This window comes from Callithrix jacchus, chromosome 6 (assembly GCF_049354715.1).
Source record: "Callithrix jacchus isolate 240 chromosome 6, calJac240_pri, whole genome shotgun sequence".
Taxonomy (NCBI): Eukaryota; Metazoa; Chordata; class Mammalia; order Primates; family Cebidae; genus Callithrix; species Callithrix jacchus.
Genome location: NC_133507.1, coordinates 97,728,870 through 97,755,884, shown reverse-complemented (window position 1 = coordinate 97,755,884; position 27,015 = coordinate 97,728,870). Strand labels below are relative to the sequence as shown.

At 39.8% G+C, this 27,015-nt stretch overlaps 1 protein-coding gene across 8 annotated transcripts in view; it reads right to left on the bottom strand.

The window, feature by feature from the left end:
- NCKAP5 (NCK associated protein 5) overlaps positions 1-27,015 on the bottom strand; it is a 1,002,432-nt gene that overhangs the window by 185,543 nt on the left and 789,874 nt on the right. For all 8 annotated transcript variants that reach the window (XM_035305069.3, XM_078327941.1, XM_035305072.3 and 5 more), the window contains 3 exons: positions 26,086-26,154; positions 16,385-16,423; positions 8,338-8,457 (listed from right to left, as the gene is read on the bottom strand). In XM_035305069.3, coding sequence (XP_035160960.3) covers positions 8,338-8,457; positions 16,385-16,423; positions 26,086-26,154 — 228 coding nt within the window. The remainder of the gene's footprint in view (positions 1-8,337; positions 8,458-16,384; positions 16,424-26,085; positions 26,155-27,015) is intronic.

Here is a 27,015-nt window from a genome sequence, read left to right as displayed (position 1 = left end):
TAAAGACTTAAACATAAGACCTGGCACCATAAAAACCCTAGAAGAAAATCTAGGCAAAACCATTCAGGACATAGGAGTAGGCAAGGACTTCATGACCAAAACACCAAAGCATTGGCAACAAAAGCCAAAATAGGCAAATGGGACCTAATGAAACTCCACAGCTTCTGCATGGCAAAAGAAACAGTCACTAGAGTGAATCGGCAACCAACAGAATAGAAAAAAATTTTTGCAGTTTACCCATCTGACAAAGGGCTGATATCCAGAATTTACAAAGAACTCAAACAGATTTACAAGAAAAAAACAAACAAGCCCATTCAAAAATAGGCAAAGGATATGAACAGACACTTTACAAAAGAAGACATACATGAAGCCAACAAACATATGAAAAAATGCTCATCATCACTGGTCATTAGAGAGATGCAAATCAAAACCACACTGAGATACCATCTCACGCCAGTTAGAATGGCAATCATTAAAAAATCTGGAGACAACAGATGCTGGAGAAGGTGTGGAGAAATAGGAACACTGTTACAGTGTTGGTGGGAGTGTAAATTAGTTCAACCATTGTGGAAGACAGTGTGGCGATTCCTCAAGGCCTTAGAAATAGATATTCCATTTGACTCAGCAATCCCATTACTGGGTACATATCCAAAGGACTATAAATCGTTCTACTATAAGGACACATGCACATGAATGTTCGTTGCAGCACTGTTTACAATAGCAAAGACCTGAAGCCAACCCAAATACCCATCGATGATAGACTGGACAGGGAAAATGTGGCACATATACACCATGGAATATTATACAGCAATCAAAAATGTTGAGTTCATGTCCTTTGTAGGGACATGGATGATTCTGGAGAACATCATTTTCAGCAAACTGACACATGAACAGAAAATGCAATATCACATATTCTCACTCATAGCGGGGTGAGGAAAAATGAGAACCCATGGACATGGGGAAGGTGGTACTATATACTGGGGTCTATTGGGGGGAATAGGGGAGGGACAGCGGAGGGGGAGATGGGGAGGAATAGCCTGGGGAGAAATGCCAAATGTGGTTGAAGGGGAGGAAGGCAGCAAAACACACTGCCATGTGTGTACCTATGCAACTATCTTGTACGTTCTGCACATGTACCCCAAAACCTAAAATGCAATAAAAAAATGCAAAAAAAAAAAAAAAAAAAAAAAAAAGAACTGCTCTCACTCCCTTCTCCTCTTCCCTCCCTTGGAGTTACTTCATTTGTGAAACCACCTCCCTGTACCTCTGCTACAAGCATTTCCATTTGCCTGGTTTCACATAATCCTTAGTTCACTCAGCATTTACTGAGGCTCACGTTTGTTCAAGGTGTGTAAGGGGAGGATTCAAAAGTCAAGACAAAGTTTTTGTCCTTAAGAAAATAAGGGCCAAATCAAACGAGAAAAGAGTAGGAATCATACCTTGATTTCCTTTTAACAGACCACAAATGCCTGCCATGGTAATGCTGATGGGAACACAGCATTTAGTGATGATGCATGGACTTGTCAGCCCTGGGTCTTATGAAGAGAAAACAAACCCCCCAGTTGCTTTTGGAATGAAGAACAAAGGTATGCAGAAAGAATTGTAGCCTACTTACAAAGTAGCATATCAACACGGCTGGGACTTAGTGAGCAAGGTGTGAGAAGATTGAGTGGGGCGGGGAACTGTGATCTAACTCCAGGAGCACCTCCAAAGCATAAGAATTTAGAAATCAGATTGTGAGGAAGAGAATTTCTTATGCCTTTGCACAATGTGTTCTTGCTGGATGGCATTTATACTTTCTCTTGTCCACCTAGAGTCACGTGGAGGCATGGCTTCCTCTGCTGAGCCTTCCCCAGAGCCCTGCTCAAGCAGAGCTAGGCTTCCACTTGCCCCACGCCTGTCTCTGCCTGGCTGCTCTAGCTTCCCGCATGCCTTTTAGCACGTCATTTCATTTTCAGCCTTAATTGTAGACCACAGGCTCTTGAGCAAAATGCATTTTGCCGTGGACTTCTCAGCACTGATATTGCTTTGGGTGCTCCCAATTTGGTAATCGAATGAAAAGGAGTGGCAGGGGTGGGGTAGGCAGGGGTAGAGCAGCATTTTGAACAGAAAAATGCATTTCGAACAAAGTGGAACAGTTGAAGGAAAACCTATGTCACGCTCTGTAGAGTGAAAGTATTTCTGCTTGGCTAAAGTAAAGAATTTGTGTCAGAAAAAAAAGAAAAATGAGGCTGTTGAAGTGTGAAGCAAGTCTACAGAAGGTCTTGGGTGGATTATGAAGAGGGAAAAATCACATCTTGCCATAACCCTGATAATTCTTTCTCAGCTTTTGTATTGCTCTTACTTGATCCCAAGCCAGCCTCACGTGTTACATCTCATCATCGAAAGCCCTGCCCTGCAGGAACTGTGTGGTTTTTCAAGGCGTCCCTTACCTCTCAAGAGGGAGACTTTCTACACGTCTGATGGGTTAACCTTTCCAGTGCTTAGTGCATGAGACAGAATCCCTGCTGTACATTCTCCATATGTTTTGATGTCTGACCAGTGCCTATAATAAAACCACTAATGTTTTGTAATGATGCAGGATGAGAGGCTCACCGCCAGTGGATACTCTGCCATCTGAGCCCTGGTGTTACTCAGCATCCCTGAAGCATCCCTGGCTGCTCCTCCTGTCGCCCTATGGGTCTTTCTAAATTAGATCACAGGTTTGTAGGGCAGTGCTGGAGGCGCCTCCATGGCTGGTCCACACAAATAGCTGAGGGACAGAGTTAATCCATTCCAGAAACTCATAAGGCAAACTTATATCCCAGGAGGCTGAAAAGCCACGTAGATGCTCCAAACTTGGGTGGATGTTCTTGCTTCTTCTCCCAATTCCTTCTTAGTTTGTGTCTCAAGAGAGGTCACAATTAATCAGAATGAAAAGCTTCCATCACCAAAACTCAAGAACCACAGTTTCATTCTTAATCCTCTTCTTTACTCACTTGCTTTTCCCTTGTTGCTCTCACCACAGGCTGCCTGCTTAACTAGTCCTTTTTCTTTTCATCTTTTTGTCTCACTTCAGGCACATATATGTGAAAGCACCCCAAAGGCAGATGTTTTGAAAAAGCAAAATGCATACATTTAAAAGTGTATAATATGGCTAACATTTTCCAATTTATCCAAATGACCAAATATCCTAGAGAAGATACTTCCTTATTGGTTGTTTATGTGATTGATCAGCTCCAGGTAGTTCTGTGTGGCTGTGTTCATAGCACAACAATAAGTTCTAAGGTGGCAAAGAGTGTCAGTGTTTACAAATCTCTGCTTCTCAGAAATAAAAAATTGGAAAAGTATAAATCGGGCACCTAGGGCTCTGATAAAAAAATAAACATAAGTGGACAGAAGATCGCATGGTCTTCTCACCATGAAGATTAGAATCTTGTTGGTGTTGGAATCTCCTCCCCAGTGAACTGAGTTTTAGAAAAAAAATGTATGCAACTAATGGCAAAGTCATCAACAAGCATGCACTGAATATGTAATATAAACAAGGATAGTATATGCCAATGGATGCAAAGCAACATTCAGCATAGTTCTTGTCCTCAAAGAGATTGCTACTAAACTAAAGGTTACCAAGAATCTCTAATTATGTGGGTTGTGGGTTGCACTGGATGACCCCCACTCATGGAGGCTAGGATTCTACAATTTCACACAAGACACTTAGCTGTGGCACAGGTCACTAATACCACATGAACTCCAGTATGGGGAAAGTTCAGTGAGGACTGCTAAGGCCCTGGATAGCCCCTTGCTGGGGCGGCCCTTGGCTGGATCTCAGAGTGGGATGCTCAGCTTGTGGACAGGTGGAGAGGAAAGTGTGTAGTGACTTGCCAGTCAGACTCATGGATAGATTTACACTGAAAATAAAGACTAAGAGGAGAAAAAAACAGGAACAAGTAGCATGTAAAAATCCTCTCATCTGTTGGAAATAATAGTATAAAACACTAGCAAAAACTAAAAGTCCGCATTCTAAGATGAAACAGCAAATTTTTGCACCTTGGTTCTAAGCTGTCAGACCCTCCACTGTTGATGTGAGTAATCCACTCTATAAAATTCCTTTCTTCCTAATTTGGCCTAAGGATATGAGTAGCAGGACTTTTTGAAATATCAGATGAAAAAGGAAAGAAAACATTGCCTTAGGCTAAAAATTTGAGAATAATGTCCTATCAGGATAATGATTACGCAGGTGTCCAAAACAAGACAAAGACAGAACACTTAGGGAGGGGAAAATCTTAGATGCCACATTTCAGAAATGTGTCAAGATGGTAGGCTCCTTATTGGAATTGCACTGCAGAAGCCCTCTGATCTGACTCAATCCCAGGTGGTCCAGTTAATTCAAATGTCACTTAGAGTAGTGAATCAGAAAAATTGTCCTCATACCCATTCATGTTCCACGTAGAGGGAGCACCAACTAGAGGCAAAAGAGGTGGACTTAATTTCACCAGATTTTCAGGTTTAAATCCTTGGTCTGTCAAATAACAGCTATGGGACTTAGGCTGTCTATGCCAAAGTATCCCCATTGGTAAAATGGGTGCAATGATAGGTACTACACCACGGGACTGTGATAGAGATTAAATTGGTGAGTGCTCTAAATATTATAATGTCTGACACGTGGTAAGCACTATGATGCATTTGGTAAATGACATTTTTGGTAGGGCCAAGGCTGCTTCTTTGCTCAGAGATCTTTTTGTTCTTGGAATCTTCTAGTATCTTTTCTTTAAATTTGGCATCAACACACACTGTATACATTGTCTATGATTCCTAATTTTTGTTTTCCTTAACAATGGTACATGAACTTAAAACCATTTGATGAGCAGTTTGCATGCAGAATTGTTCCACATTTAAGACAATTTCTGATCTCCCACAACTTTTTTTTTATAGTTAGACACCTATCTTTATTTGTTTATTTTTTGAGATGGAAGTTTGCTCTTGTTGCCCAGGCTGGAGTGGAACGGCATGATCTCGGCTCACTGCAATCCCTGCCTCCCAGGTTCAAGCAATTCTCTTGCCTCAGCCTCCTGAGTAGCTGGGATTATAGGCATGCACCACCTCACCCGGCTAATTTCATATTTTTAGTAGAGATGGGTTTTCTCCACATTGGTCAGGCTGGTCTCGAACTCCACCTCGGGTGATCCACCAGCCTTGGCCTCCCAAAGTGTTGGGATTATAGGCATAAACCAGCCAGACACCTATATTTCAATTTAATCACAAAAGCTACTGTAGCAGACCTACTGAGTTACAAAAATAACTCATTTTTTGCAAGGGTTCAGCTTAAATGGTAAGAGAAATATGTGCACCTGGTAGAGAGCTTCACTAGCTGCCAACAGCCATTAGCTTGAGGATACTGTTCCCTGTGACTTACAAGAGGAAATTGTGAGCATCGGTGAATCTGTACAAGTAGGTTCAAATGAGCTTAGTTAGAGATCCCAGTCCCTGTAAGAACCATTACTTTTGGATTTTGTTTGCTATCCTGCCATCTCAATTCCTTAGAATTTAGTTCCAATGTTGATTTTATTATTGGGGGGTGGTCTTCTTAATCTGATTTATTGCTACCCATAGTCCCTGAGAAATCATTCTAGAAACTGAAATTAGTAGAGAAGTTTGTTGTCAATCTTAAGATTTTAATTTTCAGCTTAGGCCTTTCTTATTTCCATCATGGACCTAGCTCCCTTTGTAGGTTTACTAGAATCTGTCAACTAATCCCCAGAGCATTCCCTTTCTGTTTCTCCCACAGAAGAATTGACTAAATGATATCCATATAACCTCTTATTCTGTATTTTCAAGGAACAAAGAATTGGCTGTTTCTTGTAAGTTATTTTCCTTTCTACTATTTATAATCTATCTACCCAAATCACAGCGTGTTCATAACTCTTCTTTCTGTATTTCTGTTCAGGTAGTAGCTTTGGAATGAGAGAATCATTAGGCTGTATTCCACAGATGACAATTAATGGAGCCTTCTAAGAAGTGCAAAAAACTACTTAGAAATCTGCTGTAACGAATCCATAGGCCATGGGAAGCCTCTATAGGGTCTACAATATTTGAGAGCAGGGGCACACTGGTGGATTTGCTGCCTGCATCCACCATCTTCTCAGATATACTGGGCTGGAACACACGACTAGATAGGACCTCAACATTCATGTAAGCCAAGAAAACTTCAGAAGAAGTGAGAGCATAGACCTCTCTTAGGTTTATGTAAAATAACTTTCCAGAACAATGAAATATTATTTGTTCATTATTTCACTCAACACATGAGTAAGCATCCATAGGTGTAAAGCAAGTTTAGAATGTTTGTATTTTAGCACAACTGTATATATTTTATTTCTCACTTAAACCCAAAATTACTATCAGAATACAAAAAGTTATGAGTGAAATAATTAACACACCATCTGAAAAGGCAGTGATGTCCTCTGTCTGTGATTATGAGCTCCAAGATGTTAAGGGGACAGGTATCACACTTTATGTCATTATTTTTCACCTAACTATTAATAGCTCAGCTTTTAAAATATTTTTAAAATTAGAATGGCTTCTGGAAGGGAGTACTATTTAGGGAGAAATATGAAGTATGTTGGCTGAAAATACCTAATGAATAAACACTGATTTCTATTGTTAGCATACACATTATCCCCTGATCTTTGGATATGAATTTAAGGAATTTGTGACAGCCAAAGAAAAGCTTATATATCCATAGCACATGTGTTTACCATGCAAATAAGTGATCATAATTCATAAAGCCTTAAACACTACTTCAAAAAAGCCTCAAGTTACAACAGGCAAAACAAAAAAATCATGAACATGCAACAGCTTTTAAAGGTAATTCTAATACTGAATCTTGATTATGAGATTGCAAAAGAAACACAACTTTTCATAAATGCAAGATCCCCTATGACAAATATTTATGGTGGTCAAGAACAGAAAACAGAATAGAGATAGATGACTTCCCTCCTGCCCCACACAATTTTTGAGTCATAAATTATGAATTATGTTCAAACACAAATGGCAGAGAAGAAATTAATTTAGGAAATGAGATCTATTTTATAATTCAGAGAGCTGTTTTATATTAATTTGGGGGGCAAATTACATTTTGATGTTCAGCTTCCCAAACATCTTTCTTTCTCTGAAGTGAATTACAATTTCCTATTATTTCTCTGAGGAGTCCTAAGATTTTTAGGCCAAAATTCAGAGGGTAAATTAGCAACACAGTCTGGATCATTTGGAAAACTATTGTCCCATAGAGCTTTCCACAATGATGAAAATATTCTCCATGTGTGCTGTCCAACTAAGGTAGTCCCTGGCCACATGTGGCTTTTGATGACTTGAAATGTGGCTAGCTGGACATAGAAACTTAATTTTAATTTAAATTTTTAAAATTAAAATTTAAATAGCCCTACATGGCTAGTGGTTACAGTGCTGGACAGTATAGTCCAAGATGACCAGAGGCTGGAGAAGGACCTTCCTCTTAGCCAATCAGACCACACAGTGGGTTGCCCTTTGTACACTGCACACTGCCCCTGTGAAACCTCAATGCAGCCTTTGACAGATTAGCCTCAGAAGAGCTTAGGGCAAAGCTCATGGGAGCTTGCTTGAGCAAATATACACATTAATAGGATCACAAAGATTGGAAACAGCAAAGGTCAGCCCTCCAAACCCCTCTATCCATTCATGTGTTTCCCTGCAGTGGGACATATTCTCTAGTGTTTTGTCAAGAACAGCTTCAAATCGATTCAAATGGCTTGCCTTTCCACAGCTTTCCATGTTATGAAGTCAAGTAAAAAAAAAAAAAAAAGTTTAGTGAGAGCACTTAGAAAAAGACAACCTGTAAAAATACAGAGATAGAAACAGGAGGCGTTCTGTTATAAGAAGGAACTCTGCCTAGAGAGTGTTTGAAAGAGAAACAAACCCCACATGTGTTTTTGATTATAAAGAGTTTGAAATAAAGAAATATGCTTTGGCATTAAATAAAATCCTTCCTTGCTTGTCACAGTATGCAAGATTACTAATGCTGGTCCCCAAAGCAATCAATTATTTTCTAACTCTTTTCTATGGTTCCATTTAGTTTACTACAGAACATCTTCTGATTGTCCCTTTTACCTGTTTATTCTTTGTTAGTGCATTTCCTTATCTGCATGTAGCTTTAAAGTCAAGAACTTAAGACACATTGAAATTTAATGACATCTCTTGAGAGAGGAAAGAATTGGGATTCTGATGCAATATGCCCTGCTCATGAAGATGTTGCTAAGCTCCAAACTTAAGTAACTGCCTGTAAATAGCATTTCAGTAGCAAAGACTGTTTTCCAGATAAACACATACCTGGAGGAGCAGATCAGAAGTGGGTCTGACTCGCTGTTGGAATAGGATGCTTAGTGTTCGATTCTGCTGTTCCAAATCAAACACTCTTGTTTTCAACTTCACACATTCCTCCCTTAGATCCTACAACAAACACATCGAAGGAGGAAAGAGTCTATAACTAAAGGATGTCTTTGCATATTAGAACCATATTTTATATATCTCACACGCATTAGTAAAAAACAGTATTTTCATTCTTCAAAGCCTCCAGAAATAAATCACATATAACGTTTTCTTCCACAGACCATTGTCTGATAGAATTATTATGCACAAGGAAGACCAAGTTTTTTTTAAAAATGCACCTTGAAATCAGAAATGCATTAATCTAGCATGCTATTTTTGAAGACAGTAAATCTTAGCGATATAAAGTCAATTTAAGTTTCCACCTATATATTTTGCCTTTTCACTGTCTTTATAAAAGCAATCACAGAGCACAAACCACAAGGACAACAACGTTTCTGCAGTGAATAGAGATTTGATGAGCTGAAGAAACTATCATTTCTGATGGAGTTTTTCATTGTCATTTGTGAAAACAAGTTGAAATTCTCGGCGCTGGGGCTAATAGAGTCAGTGGTGCATTTAGTGGGAGAGAAGTAACTCAGAAGAGATGGCTTTTAAAAGGCCACTTGCAACTTGCTCATCCTCTGAACTCGTGGATTTCCATATCCTCTGGGTCTTGGTGCTGCAGAAGAAGCACACTAAGCTCATTCTGGCATCTGTTTGGAGCAGCTTTTTTGAATAGTTCAAACACCACAGAGACCTTTTCCCCAGCTCATGGAGGAAGCTGAGGTATAAGAACTGCCTTCCAAACTGACTGCTATAAAAGTACTTACGGTACTTAAATACCTATGCCCTCTTTGATGGGATTCAAGACAGACCCGGTAGAATAAAGCCCACATTCAAGGTTCTTCAAAAGCTGACCCTTTTCTACATTTCCAACTATCTTTCACTACTTCCTGATGTTAAAAAAAAGTCTTCTGTTCTCACCAAGCAGAGAACAAAGGTCTGGCATGTTGTTCTCTCGAGCTCTTTGCATTCCTTCTACCTTCTTCTCTTTTCCTTCCACTACTACTTTTCCTTCTTATCCACTTTCTTCTTTCAGCCCACATTTGGCTCTTTGATTGAAGTCCAGTTCAAACTTTATCACCTCTCTAACATTTTACCTGGCATCCCTCAAAACAGGCTCCATTTTCTGAACTCCCATCAGTCCTTAATGCCTACTCTGTGACGTTTAGCATATATTACTCTGTATTCATTTTCTCGTTTGTGCTCTAGACTTGTCTATTACAGGACATGCTTTTTTTTTTTAACAAGGCAAGCACAAGATGATACTGAAATAGCCACACAAGCATATTGCTCTTACATTGTTTTTATTCCACCACCTAGCACAATGCCACATATAGTAAGAGCTTAATAAGTGCTTGCAATTATTTTGCTAAATGGGATGATCATGGCAAATTATGTTTTCTAGTGATTGGTGTGATAAAGAGCGTTCAAGTTTCTCAACACTTCTGTTTCAAAGATTTATGTATTCTGACATGGGGCAGCTATTGGGCTGACGGCTCTGTTAGCAAGGGGGAGCTCAGGCCACAGTTCTGGTGCCTAGGATCTAAATAGGAGTCACAGAGGTGCCTGGGCCTGTTCAGAACCTTGTATCAACCTAATGGCGAAGCTAGATCTCACTAGTAAAGCCTTCTCTGAGGTGTGATGAGCATGCATCATCTTATCCAGTAGTATTAATTCTATTTAAAGGGGGCAAAGGAACAGGCCAATGTATGGTCCACTGAAGTCTCAACTCTCCTTGCATTTTTTAGTTGAATGGATAAAGCTTATGTATAGGGTGTTTTCAACTGATCAGTGCCTACAAATGGAGAGCAGAGAAAAGAAACATCATGTTCAGAAGGACATGCAAGAGTGCAAGATCCAGCAGGGCAGGATCAGGAGTGCGCATTCCATCAAGTGAGCACACGTGTCATTTGGCTGAGGCCATTGTGGTGACCCACTCACTGCTCAAATTAAAAGGTGGAACTGCAGCCTGACCAACATGGCAAAAGCACATCTTTACTAAAAATACAAAAATCAGTCAGGTGTGGTGGTAGATGCCTGTAGTCCCAGCTACTTGGGAAGCTGATGCACAAGAATCACTTGAACCCGGGTGGCAGAGATTGCAATGAGCCCAGATGGCACCACTGTACTCCACCCTGTATGACAGAATCTCAAAAAATCCCTGTCTCAAAAAAAAAAAAAAGATGAAACTTGCTTTCTTTCTTTAGAATTCAACCTCTGTCTGTGTCTCAGGTTGATTTTTGTCCTTAGCAGGTATATAACACTCTCTGCTCCCAAACACTAATTGTTTTTAGTACTGCTAATTAAGCAATTAATAAAACTTGACTGTGAGGCAGATAAATATTAATAGTACCTATTGGGTGGGAAAACACAATCATTTTCATTTGCAATGTAGGGATATGAAAAAGGAAGCATACAGTGGATATGCAAAAAAAAAAAAAAAAACGTGGGGGACCTGAAAGCAACAGCAACCACAATTTTTAGCAGCAACACTGAGAACACCTTGAAAGAGTTATTCAGATGGGGAAAAATAAGATAAAAAGAAAGAAAGAATGAAAAAAATCAATATACTTTACAGACAGTCTTTACACAAGTACTGAAATTTAAAAGGCCATTACAATTACTTATGGTATGGTAAAAGTTCATTAGTGCATTAGTGGGAACACAATTTATCGACCCTGAGAACTCTCTGTTCATCACTATTGGCACATCCAGCTCAGCACACAGCAGCGGAGGAGACAGAGGCTTTAGGAATGTGACACTGATCTCATGGCCACTGACAAACAGAAATGAGCTGGTCTGAAAATCTGTAGATAGAATAGAATCACTTGTTGTTTTCAGTATTCTTACTTTCTTCAGACAAGCTGTGGATTACCAGTAACTTATGCCAGACAGTTACCTTCCCAAGAAACTGTAAACAAAAACACTCGTGTGTCTATGTACACACACATAAACACAACCAGAATGAATTCATAGAGGGAAACAACTGTTTCTCTGACCACTGTTGTGGTACCTGGGCGAAGGGGGCAGTTGGCTGTCTTAGCTTCCTCTGTGCTCACAACAGGAACACACTGACATAAAGGAACGCACGACTGCATGATACATTTAGGCTGGATGTAGCATGCCCTGCCAGTTCAGAGGCAAGACCTAGAACAGCCTCCCCAAGGAAGGCTTTACAAACAAAACAACTCTCCTTGGGTAGGTGCCATAGTCTGGGATCATGGCTCAAGGGAGAGGCTGTAGCATGTGTCCTCTCTCACAACGCTTCTTTTTTTTTTTTTCTTTGACTTCCGTGGCATGTATCAGGTCTCCAGAAAAGAACTTCACTAAAAATATAAGGTTGTGTCTTCAGATAAGGAAAAGGGGGCATAACAGAAATATTTATCATGGAGTAATAATGCCCAAGATTTGACTACATTTCATATCATGTAAAAAAAAAGGTACAGTGGTGTTTGGGTTCAAGAAAATACCCAGACCTGTTTTCCTTACACTATTCATGTTACTACCAATTGGAAATAGAGACTTGAGGGATTACAGCTGAGCAATGTGATACATTGGTCTAATGGGCTCCTGTGCATCTTAATGATCCCAAACCATAATTTCCCAGGGGATCCACACACTGTAATCCTGATCAATTCCCCCTGTGCTTGGGCTAAAGATGATTCTGGACCCACTGCTATATACTACCTATAGGAGTACAGTTACTTTATGCACTGAAGAGTAAAATCCTTATCAGCTCTAGGCTGAAGCACATTTTTTAAAATGCTGATTGCTTAGAAGCAGGACATATGCTAACATGATCACTGGAGTGTCATTGAAAACTGTTTAAATCTGATTTTATCACGTAAAAATGAAGTGATAATGGTATACCTATTTCAGAGGCAGTGTCTGTCATGGGAATACATGGAATTGGAGCTTAGAGGGCCAGGACTCTAGTCCTCATTGTCCACAGGATGTTGAAGAAATGATTGCTTCTGATTAGGTCTGTTTCCTCATCTGTAAACCAAGGCACTACACAAGACTGAGCTTTTGTTCAAAAGACTGTATCATTTCTCACCAGCTTCATGGGATGACTTTTCAAGTGCCACCTTGTTCCCTCCCTGAAGCTTAATGGCCACCCAAACTACCAGCCTCTTTTGTCACACCCCTTCCTGGTAGTTTTTACAGATACATCCCTATCTGTGCCCCAAATGCTGAGACTTTTGTAAAAAGAAAAGCCATTTTTGGAAAAGGCTGGTCACATCTCAGACTGACCCAGGGCTTCCACATCAAATAACTAAAAGGCAAGATAGGTGACGTAAAAGTGTGACTGAACCAGGATACTGCACAGGAAGTAGTGAGTCCTGTGGCAAAATGAATACTGCAAGTCTCCACCCTAAAGGCCTTCAAATTAAACCACTCTTATTAAGGGTGATGGCTAAACAGTTCATGTAACTAAAGTCAACTGAGTCCATTTCCAAAGCTAGTTGACAATCTCAAGATTAAACGCTCACTAAGGCTCCTTGAAATTGTGGAATTTGGGAGTTAAAAATAACATTGATTTTGAGAAAGCTTGACCCCAAATATACAGGGTCAGTTTTACTCCACACATGTCAAACTCTAAATGTTCTTCCTGCTAGAGAAGATCAGCAATACCTTCCAGAAGTTTTAAGAATTCCTGTGGCTACCCTGCCCTTTTGTTTTATTCCCCGTGATCATAATTAATGCTGGATTTCAATCCATCTGTTGATTTTCATGGCATCTCTCTCTCTGTCCTATTGAACTACGGTGAGAAAAACAAGGACTGAATGTGACGTCCTATAAATGCCTGCTAAATATAAACAAGCACCTGATGTCATACAGACCACGGCTAGAGAAGTGGACATGATGATTCAATTGTCCCTCTACAAGGGAAATAGGTAGGAATTGGGAGTTTTCTCAGCTACAAGCTACGAAATTGTTTTCTGCTTCTGCCTGAGCGGCTGGATTCCATCATACCCAGCTTTATTCCACGACAGTGAAGAAAGCACCACACAGAAATATGTGGTTCCTCCAAAGAATATGCAGATAAACCTGAGATTGTTGATATGAATGAAAATAATTGAGAGAATATGCCTTTCTTTCATATTTTGCTTAATGGCAAAACAAAATAAAACAAAAAAACGAAAACCCCAAACACTGAAGAACCTAGGCGAGTTACATTTTCTGCAAGTGTGAAAAAAAAAATTGCTGAGGTATATGAAGAGGATAAAGGGCATTCAGGAGGTTTCTTTTAAATAACACTTTCAAAATTCATACATAATAAAGATAAAACATATTTCAGATAAAAATATTAGTTTAACTTGAATTATTGATTTCACTTGTAGACTTGGACCCATGATTTGGAGGCATCGAAGGAAGAAAGTTGGTGTTTAATATGGTCACTTTTGTATTACTGTTCTAAAGGGGTACAGTCTGTTCGCTTAAGGGAATCCATAGGTTTTTGAGATAAACTGAATTACTTGACTAGGCACACTGAACAGAAACTGCTAAGTTCATGGAAAGAATTTTTTTTCTATAATTTTTTTTTCTATCATATCAGTAGACTCTTTTACTTCAGGATGCTTGTCTGGGCCAATTCAAGATATGCCATGAAAAGTGCATTTCTGGTTGCCCAGTGAAGAGCTGAAGCCAGAGCAGATTTGCCTTTGTGTCATAACTAATGACATACTCTAAAACTGCACAGTAATGCCTATAATTTCACCTCAAGAATCTTCTAGTGACTTGGATAAATCACTCAAGATTTTTTCTGTTTTGTCTTTGCTAGCTACATTCCTTTTTGAAATTAGTTTTCTCATCTGCATTTGGAGTACATTGTATATTCTAGAACGTGCTCTTAATTAAAAAGAAATTTTAGTCTTTTTACAGCAATTTTACAGTCCCCATAAAAACTGGAGGCACACATTTCTGCAGAACATGATTCTTTTGGAATCTCCAAAAGCCCCCAGCATCTCTTTCCGCCTCATAGTGTCCCTGAGGTAAGCTATCTCATAGTAGCACGTCTTTCTGCATCTCACTGCTTAACTGTACCAAGGTAGATTTATCTGTTTACTAGTTATTACTTGGATTTGTGTAGCTATTTCTTTGCAGCCAACCTAAAGGGTCCCATTTTCCTTTTTATTGTACCAGACGGCTTCCTTGTCTCTTTCCTGAGGCACTATTAACAAAGGCAGGCATGAGGATTCTTTCAACAGTTGTACACAGAGCTGCAACAGCACTCCTTTCATTCCTTAGGTTTGTAACTAAATCAGCATAGAGTTTCCAACAGGAGAAAAACAACTGAGAAATTAAAGCCTTACAAAAAGAAAAAGCATTCAAAAATGTTGTGGCAGCAATTACAATTTGTCCTCCAATATCTATTTCTCACCTTCTTCCACAGTAATTTCAGCAAGGCACACATCCAGAACAAAAACTTCTTTGCTGGATTTGTTAGGTGTGGCTGTGTGACTATGGTCTGTTCAAGGAGAGGTATGTAGTAATGTATGAAAGCTTTTGGCTGTGTTCTTTAAAAGATAGCTGCTGTATGCCCTTTATTCTCTTCATATTCCTCAGCTTTTTTCCCCTCCTTCCTGATGGCTGGAATGTGTGGATGTGATGACTGGAGCTAGCATAGTCTTCTTGAACAATGAAGTGACCTTGAAAATGGGGCCACCTTCCATGAAATACAGAGATGGCAGCTAGGGACTCCATGGGCTTTATGGAGCAGAGCTACCATTCTGGTCCTGTACTGCCTACCTGTTGGTTTATATGTGAGAAATAACTAACACATTTTAGCTTATGTAAGCCACTCCATTATGGATCTCTGTTGCTCACAGTGGAACCTAATTCTAGCTCTTCATAAATATACTCAAATGTCTTCATTTATGCATGTTAGTGTAAAACTGAAAGCAGTTAAAATTATTTGTAAATGGAACTGTGACATTTTGACAGAAGTAGTAGGGAAAAAAGTCTAGAAAAATAATTTACCAAAATGCCTATATCATAAAAATTATAAAGAATATTCATTTAAGAATTTCCATGAGAAGCAGTCAACTGCTAATACAATTATTTTCAATAAAAAAATCAAAATGGCATAAATTATTTTGCTGCCATTTGTCACATCATCCTGAATATGGTGCAGGATCTAAAAGTTTATTTTGGAGAAGAAGTATCTATTTTACAGACAGAAATCAAAGTAAACAAAATCTAAGGGAACTAAAATTTAGCTTCTCAGAAACATGATGGCATGAGATGGAAAACATTCTGTATAATTCACTGAAACAGCCAAAGTTGGGCAAAATTGACCTGCATTTACTGTCCGTGCTTAGCTAGATCTTAGATGTGATATTATGTTGTCTGAAGGCAGAATGACAAGGCAGCAAATGCACAGGTATGGAAATTTTGGCACAGTAGTTACCGTTACTTTATATGTACCACATACTATTTTAGTAACTGTTTCTACATGCTTCCCTTGTAGGATCACCACAGCAGTTCCAGAAGGTGGGAATTGTTATTCCCATATTACAGAAGAGGAACTAGCAAAATTAAATAACTTCCCTAACTTCAAAGATCTCTTGCTGAATTTTAGATTTCTGTTAATGCTGTCCAAAAGAAGATATTCATTTTACAGATATTGAGATAATTCACAACTTATGGGAAGTTTGTATTTACTAAATAAAAACCATGGGTTTGCTACTCATCTGGGTACATGAAAAATCTTTCATCTTCAAAAGGCTTTCTATTACTTTACTGAAGGTCTGAATTTTTTACACAATTCCACTGGCCACTGATGTTACCTCATATGCTATCTAAAACACATACAATTTTCCCTAAGTGAATAAATACAAAAGTATTGCATCTATCAATCACAATTTTCTAGCCTAACAACATGAGTTACAATATAGTTGCATAAGTGCTTTGAAAAGAACAATGCCAGAAAGTGACCTACCTTTTGAGTAAGCAGAGCTTGAACAACTTGGTTGGCTACCTTTAAAAAATAAAGAAAAAGTTGTCATTTATAATAATGAGATTTTATATGCACCAACTCTAATTTACCAATAAGTTTTTCACAGCTTATTGTAGCTAATTAGCTCCTCATTTACCTCTTTCCTCTACATCCAGAGATCTGATTCTTTTCATAATAAGCCTATCCTGCTAGGTAATATTTTGCTTTCTCCAAAGGTGACCTTGTTGCTAATTAAGATGGTTACACTTAAGAGATCATTCATACCTTGACTTTCACATTTCCATATTTGGAAAAATGATATCCCTTCATATACTCCAAGAAGGCTAAAAAATGATATAGTGCAAAACACAGTCCTCATTATCTGTACACAGTTTCTACATTTTGCTGATTTACAATGTCCTTTGCCTCTCCTTCCTATTCGTTTGCTGTCTATTTTACTGCTTAACATTACTAGCAAGAGAGATAGGTTGAATGGTCAAGAATAGGGACAACTCATTGTTTCCTATGTGTCCTGCTTTCATTGTCAACGTTTTCTCTTATGCCACCCCCTTATTGTTGCTACCTGTAATAGAATCTAGTAGTTGTTTACTCCAGCATCCATTTTTTTCCTTCTTCCTGAGTAACAAACCTGATGTATTGGGGCTGGGCACATTCAACTGCATTTCCCAGCCACTCTTGTAACTGAGTGTCCCCATGTGACAAAATTCTGGCCAATAGACATAAGCAGACTATTTTCTTGGGCTTACAGGGAGTCTCAAAGAAGAAGGGGGCTCACCCTTCATCCTCTTCCTGACTAGGAATGGAAGTACACTAATGGCTAGAACTTCAGGAGCTACCCTGACAACAAAAGTCACATATTAAGTGTATTTAGGTAGAGAAACAGGACAAGCTTGGTCTTGATGATGTTATGGAGCCATATTGTCTGCCAAACTTCTATGTGAGAGAAATAAGGTAGTCACTGTTATTTTGAGATTCTCCCAGTAAACAATCAAATATAATTCTTAGTAATATTTTCGGGGACCTCATTTTCTTTAAGTACGAGGCAGCTTGGGACCGCAGAAGAACCTAAATCCCTCCTCAGTCCAAGGCTGTGAAAACTTGATTAATCTAAACCAATCTTGGCAATTCTAGTGATTGGTTTAAGAGTGGGCATATAACACAATTCCAGCTAAGGACCACATGTAAAACCAGTAACATGTGTTCCTGGTATTTCAAGTATCTGGCATTTTCTCCAGGTAACCATTCATTATTACTGTATGCCTTTGTGCTAGGATTTCTTTTTCAGCTGCAGATTTCAAAATACTTTCCATAGAATTACCTACTAAATGTCACTATTACCTTGAAGCTATGCCATATGGCGACTGTTGATAATATTAACGTGGACAGGTGAAGTGGGCGATGGTAAACATTTAATATGATGACTGAAATTGACAGCATGAAAGACTAAATCAGAATAATTAAACATGCTAGATATAAGACACTCTGTTTCATTCATTTCTTCCCTCATTAATCCAATATAAATTTTCTGAGTATCTACTTGCAAAGCTAGATGTTTGGGCCATGATGCTTGACGTCAAAGACTCACACCTGGCAGTGAGTTGGCAAAAACATGATTATAACCCATTGTGAAAAACACCTAATCATCTTGGTAATTCTCACATTCAACTGAAGACTGAGGGACACTTTTGTGTTCTTTTCCTCTTGGTAATGCATTATTTTTGGTGATGCTCAACTATTTGTGCCTCTTTCTCTCTCTAGTATAGCGGAACAGATTATAGTAAGAATGTTTCCACGGAGCTTAATTGTTTTTTGACTCAATATTGACAAATCATACATCCTTCACGAAAGCCGGCTACCAGTAAGTCTTATAGAAAATTAAAACACAGGCTGTTACCAACTTTTGGTTAGAAGACATTCACACCCAAGCAGTAAATGACTAAACTCAGATGATCTGTAATTGATTAGTTAAATTACGTGCACAAGAAGGATTTTTTTTTCCCCATCAGAAGTCTTTTTAAAGTTACATTGAGACATTGAATAAACAAGAAAGGCTTTTCAATGAAACTATGGTTTTAAAGGAAACGTGTTTGTAGGTATTTTTTTTGAGAGAAGCGCAAGTTACAGAAGTGTACCCAAGAACTACCGTAGACCAAAATAAACCATACTTTCATTAACTGATGCAGTATTGTCCCTTTATCACTTTATTTGTACGTGATCACAACAGTGATAAATGTTATTCAACCCACACAAATTGACCAATAGTATAATAGTGAAAAGTCATTTTTATAGCATTCATTCCAATTCATAAGTAACTGAGAAATCAAACTATGCATCATCTTTTTTTTGTTGGCAAATAAGACAAAACAAAACAGAAGAATTGAACTATTCAAGCAGGTTGAATCAGGAACAAGTTACCAAAGTTAATTTATGCCATAAATAACTTACTTCTTTTGGATCTCAAACTTTGGATTTGATTTACATTCTCATAAAACTGCCCAATATCAATATTTTCTTTTCTTTTTCCCAACTGGTCTCTCACTGAAACCATTCTAGTAACAGTGGTCACATAAAATAGCTCTATCTGTGATTTAACAGGAGACACGGACTAATATCCTAACTCTAACAGCCCCCAGGAGGAAATATGTTATATCTCACAATCTAAGCAGTTGCCCTATAGGCCTAGAGACTCTATATCTTACACAGTTCCTTCTGGCATGTACTTTGGAAAATCGTTCGCTCTACTTGAAAACTGAACAAAGATACATGAACGCCTTATTTCTTTACCTACTGACATGAAGTTATATTACCCAGAAGGACTCACTGGTTCTTTGAAAAAGAGCAGGCAGATTATACAGATGCTTTCCTCCATACTGGCTAAAATGACAGTGTCCTAGGTTTTGTTACTGCTTTTAATAGTTAACTTCCCTGATGCATAAATAGGACATCTGCTTAGAGCTTGTGCCTGCAACGTCTACTAGACTCAGAAGACAATGCCTGGAATGCACCCTTGCCCTCAACCTAGCTTTATGCCCTAAGCATTTGGGTTGCAAATAATCACACACCCATAGGGCCAGCTAGTGAGAACAAATCACTTCCAATGTCATCTGCCAGCTTTCCTCTCCAGAGAAAGGGCAGCAGCTGGGCTAGGCTGCAAGGGACTTGAGCCACACTGGAAGAGTAAAGCTGACAATGCTTAAGCCACTAGCTTGTAGTATAGCCTCCCTTAGGCTTTCCCTGGAGGCCACTTCCCTTTGCTTCTAGGAGATGGAGCAGGGCAGCAGGTGAGACAGGAATGCCAAGGAGAGTGCCTGAGTACATCTGGTGTGTTTCCTTCCCAGTAAGAATCCTCTCAGACAGCCTAGCTCCTGTGACACATAGCTGATCTTTGACCCATACCAAACTTTGCTCTTTGTCCCTGAACAACTTCCAGGGTTGTGATTCTTCCATGTACTCTCCTGGAAGTGGGCAAGCAGAGGGAGGAAAAGCTGGAGCTGTGGAGTTGTCTGTTATTTTATTGCAAAACACTCCCTGAAGCTGAATAAAAAGCCACACTAAGGAGTTTATTCAGAGAGGGAGCCAATTCTCAGATAGCCAAGGGCTGGGGTGGAGGGTAGAGAAGATTCAGGTAGATGGGTATGTGGAGTGAGGATCTCAAATGGCTCTATGCTTTGACAGTCCTTCCCTGGCTAGTGGGCTTGCTTTCAGACCTTCCTGAGCTATTTCCCCATGCAAAGCCACTGTTGCGCCGCAAGGTAACTGAAAAATCTCATCAGAAAAAGCAGTTCGGAGAGGCTTCTGAGCTTGGTTGATAGTACTGAGGCAGCTAGGAGAAAGCATGAAGAATATGGATTTGGGTTGAAACAGTGCTTATGATAACTATACACTGACATGCGCAGGGGATGGGAGAGCAACCTGATTTTTCTCAGCCACAAAATAGGCAAGCTGCCTACCTTTGAAGCTGTGAAAAAGGCATGAGATGACAGACATAATCAGTGAAACCACCTAGGATAGAACCTGATATAAAGCAGTCACCTTAAATGTGAATCAGGCCAGTCGAACTTTGAAAGATATAAGGCATGTTCAGGTAAGCAGTTAAGTAAAAATGTTTTAAGAATAAGGGATTTTATTTGTAAAGGCATGAGGGGTATGTACATGTGTTGTGTGTGTGTGTGTGTCCACATAACATACATGTATAAATGTAAGTCACCAAGCATCTGTATTATTCATTTACAAGTTTGTAAAACAATCTTGTAAGATACTAACTAGAAAGTAAGATACTCAAAGAGGTAAATGCACAGCCCCATAGAACACTGAAAAAGGGTGAACAGTGAACCCTAGTCTTCCTAATCCAAAGCCCATAAAGTTCTCTTCTAATTCAAATCAGAGTCTTTGAAGTGGGCCTACTATTTTTTTTCAGCTGATCAATCTTTGGATTATCATTTGGGTTAGTGCATAATAAATGAGTGCTCATCTCTGAAGAGATAACTGAAGAAATTAGTCTAAATATGTAAGTGGGATTTGGGGAAACACTCATTTGGAAATTAACTTCCAGCTGATACTCTCCATTCATTCATTTAGTCATTCAACAAATAAGCATTAGGCTCCTACTGTGGGCCAGGAATCTGCTGGGTCCTGCAGAAATAATAAGGAAATGAATGCAGAGACTGCCTCCAGGCCGTTAGAATCTGGGGCAAACAAGATATAAAACATTTGAACATATGAAAGCAACAAGCGAGATTGTCTTCCATTTCCATCTATCAAGACCTTGATTTTAAAGATGATGTAGGGCCCAGCTGTGGGATATGCCTGAGAATGTCCTGGGAATGATTCTACAGTCCAGGCATGTAGCTCGTGGATCAGAGAGACAGGTGAGAAACAGTCTCAGCAACCTACTTCTACTCTTACTTGAAATTCTTTTTTTTCTCTGTTTCTGAACTACATCGGAAGGTCTAGTTTTTAAGGTCCTTGTGCTCTGAAGTGTAGAGGTTGGAAAGCAACTCAACTCCATCATCACTGAGTGTAAGGAGCCCAGGTCTTATTGGAGAAAAAGAGGCAGTTTCTCCAACTCTGCAGAAGTTCCTCCTGTAATGTTTGTGAAAATCATCAATTTCCTGTCCCTGCATACTGATTGGGAAGGTCTGAATAGGTCTAAGGATATGCAACTTTAGCAACCACCACACATCTTTCTGATGCAAAGGGCTCCCAGGAACACACTTTGAGAAACACTGGGGCTTATTTTATTTTATTTTATTGCTTGTACCTTTATATTATCTCAGACATTGTTGTGGAATCAGAAGTAATTCAAAACTTCCACATGGGTCTGTGCTCTTCTATTACCATAGCTAAACTTGGTGAAGGGAGCTTTCTCATCCTCCTACTGAAAATTTCTGAAAATGCTCTCTAAAGCACAGCATTCAGATAATCTAATTGTGGTGGTTCTTAACCCTGATGAATATTACAATCTCTTATGGTGCTTTAAAAAAAAACCAGAAAGCCCAGGCTCCACCCCAGAGCAGAGTCAGATGGGAATCTCTGAGGTGTGACACAGCCAGCAGTATTTTTAAAGGTCTCCAGGTAAGTCCACCAAGCAGGTAAGGATGAGACGCACCTGCTGTTCTGGATCTGAAACCTTACCTGCTGCATCTCCTACTGCTGAGAATACCCTTTCCATTTCTGCCCCCTCCTCTGCTCACCTACTCGCTGCTCCTCCTGACCTCTGGTGACTGCATTCTGTTTCCAAAGCCCTCAGTGCAGCTCATTTGCTCTGTGACTTTCTCTCACTTCCCCACTCTGTGACTGTCCTTCCCTTGCACTTCTCCTGCCAGACTGGGAGTGCCGTGAGCTCTCAGAGCCTGGGTGAGGCTGACACCCTGTAGAGGTTTGTAGGATACAATTGAATCCATCAAAGTGCAATGCAGTGGTTTTTAGATGTTATTTTACTTATTTTACATGTGTCATTTTACTTCTTTACATAGGGATAGTAGATATGAAACAAACTGTGGCCAAGGCAATACTGTGAATAAATAGCAAGTCATTGCTTGCCAGTAAGTGCCTGTCTAATAGCTAGACTAAGAAACTTGATTCAAACTTGCAAACCTCCAAACTCCCCAGGAAAAATAAGACCAATTCTTGGTTTTCCCTTTGTATTGCAAGGCAGGGAGATGAGATCAGGAGCAGTAGCGGTGATGATGAAGTGTATGCATGCATACATGTTTATATATACATTTGTGGGTATCTGCACTTGTGTATGTGCATGCCTAGCAAGCCAGGGTGTGTGTGTGTGTGTGTGTATCTAGGGATGTGAGTCTGTTACCTTCTGAATAAACGTGCTATTTTATTGGAACACAGATGCTCAAGTGTTTTCCCCAAATCCTCAATATGTTCCTCACTTCCAAGAAAATAACAATCAGTGCAAACAGGATTGAAGAACATTTTGTTTATTTATTTGAGATGGGGCTTCACTCTGTCACCCAGGCTGGAATGCAGTGGAAGGATCATGGCTTACTTCAGCCTCGACCTCTTGGGCCCAAGAGATCCTCCTACCTTAGCCTCCTAAGTAGCTGCCTCCACACACACACACCACCACACTCGCCTAGGTTTTTCAATTTAATTTTTTTTTTTTACTTTGTAGAAACAGAGTCTCCTTGTGTTGCCCAGGCTGGTCTTAAACTTCTGGGCTCTAGTAATCTTCCTGCCTCAACCTCCCAAAGTGGTTACAGGTATAAGCCACTGTGTCTGTCTGAAGAACATTTTAAATTTAGATTTTATCCATGTGTGTATATTTGATGAAACCCACTAGCAAGTAAAAAATGTCCATGAGGCCTTACCTTGTTAGCTTGTTAATTAGTATAAAGAGCCTTGAAAAGAATTTCCAGTTGGCATTATTACTACATTCAACTACCCCGTTGAGAGTGTTTTCTTACAATGTGTAGAAATGAATTATCTACCCTCATGCAATTAGTTATAAAAAGAACCTGCTTGTGTAATCAGGGGTCAGTATTCATGAATACAAAACATGTGTATTGCTTAGAGGGAGTTCTTTCCTGCAAATCACCTCTTTGGCAACAGTTAATTTTTGCAACTAAGAACACAGGAATACTCCTTCTAAAAAGTCTGTCTTCAGTGGAAACTTTATGTGAAATGATTTTGTAGATAAAAACTGACAATTTGTCCCACAAATTCTGATGAAACCTACAGCAAGCAAACATGGGAAACACACAGAAAACAAACTATGAGTTTCCATAAAGAAATGTGAGTTTTTTGACTGATAGAAAGTGTTGACTTGTGGGAGAATTGGGACAAAGTTTCTGTGGCGTGAGTCACATAAATCTGACTTCTAAATACAGATAAAGCCTCAGCAGAAATTTCTGTGAAGGAGCATAAAGTGAAACTTTGCTGATCAGTACATATGACCCAAAGGCACTGTGTGCTCCTTTAAATATCCTTGGATCCATTTGGTCTTTCTTGCCCTAAACTTTGACTGGACCAAGAGCCTGGGGAGAAGGGAGGGCTGCTGAACTGGCCTCACCAGACTAACTTCAGTATTTCTTTTAACTTTGGACATTGTCAAGATTATTCTGGTCTTTTAAGGTCCTGATAGCGCAGAGACTTGCAAATGCCATTTTGCTTGTATGTGGTTGGGAACATTATACAAGTGATGTATCTAATATTATTTTCTGTGGACATTTTGAGAGTTCTTCAACCACATATAAGTAACCAATACAAAGTGGTGTGATGATGACAGTGTCTCAAACTGTCAAGTGTACCAGTATCATTGAGAGAGCTTGTTGACACAGATCGCTGAAGGTCTGGCGAGGGGCCTGAGAATCTGCATTCCTAGCAAGGCCCCAGGAGAGGGTGATGCTGCTGGTCCAGGGATCACGTTTTTTTTTTTTGAGACCAAGTCTCACGCTGTCGCCTGAGCTGGGGTGCTGTGGCACGAGCTCAGCTCACTGAAACCTCTGCCTCTCAGGCTCAAGCGATTCTCCTGCCTCAGTCTCTCGAGTAGCTGGGATTACAGGCACATGCCACCATGTCTGGGTAATTTTTTGTATTTTTAGTAGAGACGGGGTTTCACTATGTTGGCCAGGCTGGTCTTGAATTCCTGACCTCATCATCTGCCCGCCTCGCCCTCCCAAAGTTCTGGGATTAAAGGTGAGAGCCACCGCACCCGGCTGGGATCATATATTTAAAAGCACTGGTGTGGCAGACGCAGAGGACTACTGGACCTCAGAGGAGAGAGACTGCTTCCAGTTTGAAGGGAACGAGAGTTATATACATGGCATCACTGCTGGGAGTTGAGCATGTGTTCCTTATAGATCACCCCACTGACTTCTGGGACAGTACATGGAAGGAGAGTGCGATAGAGAGGGTAAGCAATATCAAGAGGAATTTGTTAGAAGAGGTTTCCCTCATGGATAGCAGGGAGAAAAAGGCTGAAGATATAATGGCAATTCCCACTGATAAATGCAGTTTTTCATTTCTTTCTAAAATCTGCATCAGGTAGATTGTAACAAATCTCAAACTGAATCACCTAGAACCCAGTAAAGTTTGAAGGTGCTGGACAGATGACTAAAGAAGTGATTTCATTTAAATAACAACTCCAGTCACTGACAGGTCCTAGGTGAGAACTTGTCAGGGAGTGAAGGGCCAATCCTAGCAGGAAGAGACAGGGTGCATTAGTGGTAGGTGTGGGCCCTGATGGTGTGAGGCGACAGTGGAGGAGAACAAGGGCTCTGAGTGCATGTCAGTTTTCCCCTTGCCTCTCAGAAACTCTCAAATGCCCACCATCTTTGCCATCATCTCTTCATTATCACCACATAATATTTATCCAGTTTACTCAAGCGTATAGCCCTGTCTTCTTTCATTCTGCTCCAATTTTCTTCCTCACTTCTCTTTCTCTTCTTGTCTTGTTCCGAATCTACTGATGTTTTCCCTCTGGCTGCCAACTGTGAACATCATCCCCACCCACTCTATCAAAGATTTGCTTTTTCAGAAATGGTATCCAATTGGAGGTGCAGCAGGCCCCGATGTGGTTTTTCTCATTCATTGGAAGGGGTCCTACTTATTGAACAGAAAAAATTGATCAAACAGCGTACTGTGGCCCAAGAGTATGAAACAATAACCAAAAGAAATGTACAGATGCCTGCATAAGGAATTAGGGAGGGAAGGAGGCAGACACACACACACACATACACACACACACACACACATACAGACACACACACACATACACAGACACACACACACATACACAGACACACAGACACACATACACACAGACACACACATACACAGACACACACACACAGACACACACACATACACAGATACACATACACACATACACAGACACACACAGACACAGACACACATACACACAGACACACACATACACAGACACACACACACACATACACAGACACACACATAGACACACACATAAACAGACACACACACACCCTTCCTTTTCAATGGCTACACATTCACTACATTTCTTCAGAGGAGAAAATGCTGATGTGAATGTGAGAAATGCCTTAATGTACTTCATTAAGCCAGTTATGTCATTGAATATCCTTTAGTTTGGGCTTCTCTGGAGACTGGTACCATGCACACATATTGAGATCAGATTAAGGGAATGGTAACTAGTCCAGACTGGGATTAGAAGCCTCTTTCCCCCTTACCTCATCAAGACATCGCTCATATTGTTCCCTTTGATTTTCATTCTCCAAAGCCAACGCTGAATTCTCTGCCTGCAGCAAGATACAAAAATAACACAAATAAATCAGTGAAATGTTGTGTTAGGTGACAACTTATTCAATACAGTTACTAAATATATCTCCTCAGGATCCAAGACAATCTTTTAGAAGTACCTTTGACAAGTTCACTCTAAGTACTATTATAAATATCTCAGTGATGACTTCTGTTTTACCAACTTGCTCACTAAAATACACGACAACTTAAAGAAATGCAAAACTTGATATTCCAAACAGGTAGAAAATCAAATCGTGGCTTGATGTGAGAGTGTTCCGTAAAAAGATTAGAATGTTTATTTCATTCTAAGAAAATGTAAATGTGAGAAATGCCTTAATCCACTTCATTAAGACCTGTCACAGACTCACAGCCTAATATTTGTTTAGGCCACAGAAAAGAGTCTCACATAGAGTCATGGAAGCATAATTCCAAATGCAAACTAAATATATTATTTTCATTGTTAGTCAATGACTTGTGAACATAAGATAATAAGAAACATAAGACTTGAACTACAGTTAATCATCCCCTTCCCCATACTCTTGTAAAATTACTGCTTTCTCACTCCTTAGAGTCATGTGGGTATGTGAAGGTTGAATATGGTTACTATGTTACCATGTGGAATAGTAAGGGGAAAGAAAAGTAATCGGTGTAAGCGTATTAGGTTTTAGAAGGAGCATGAAATGATGGTGTCAGAACTGCCCATGTGGGGTGACCTGGTTCCACTGCAGCCACTGTGGGTTCCTGTCTGAATCATCGACTGTTCCAGTGAACCCTTTCCAGGGCTGTGACAACGACCACCCACTCTTAGCCCATAAGTAATCTTGACTCTACCTGCCCCTTCTCTTAAACCCTCCTTGACA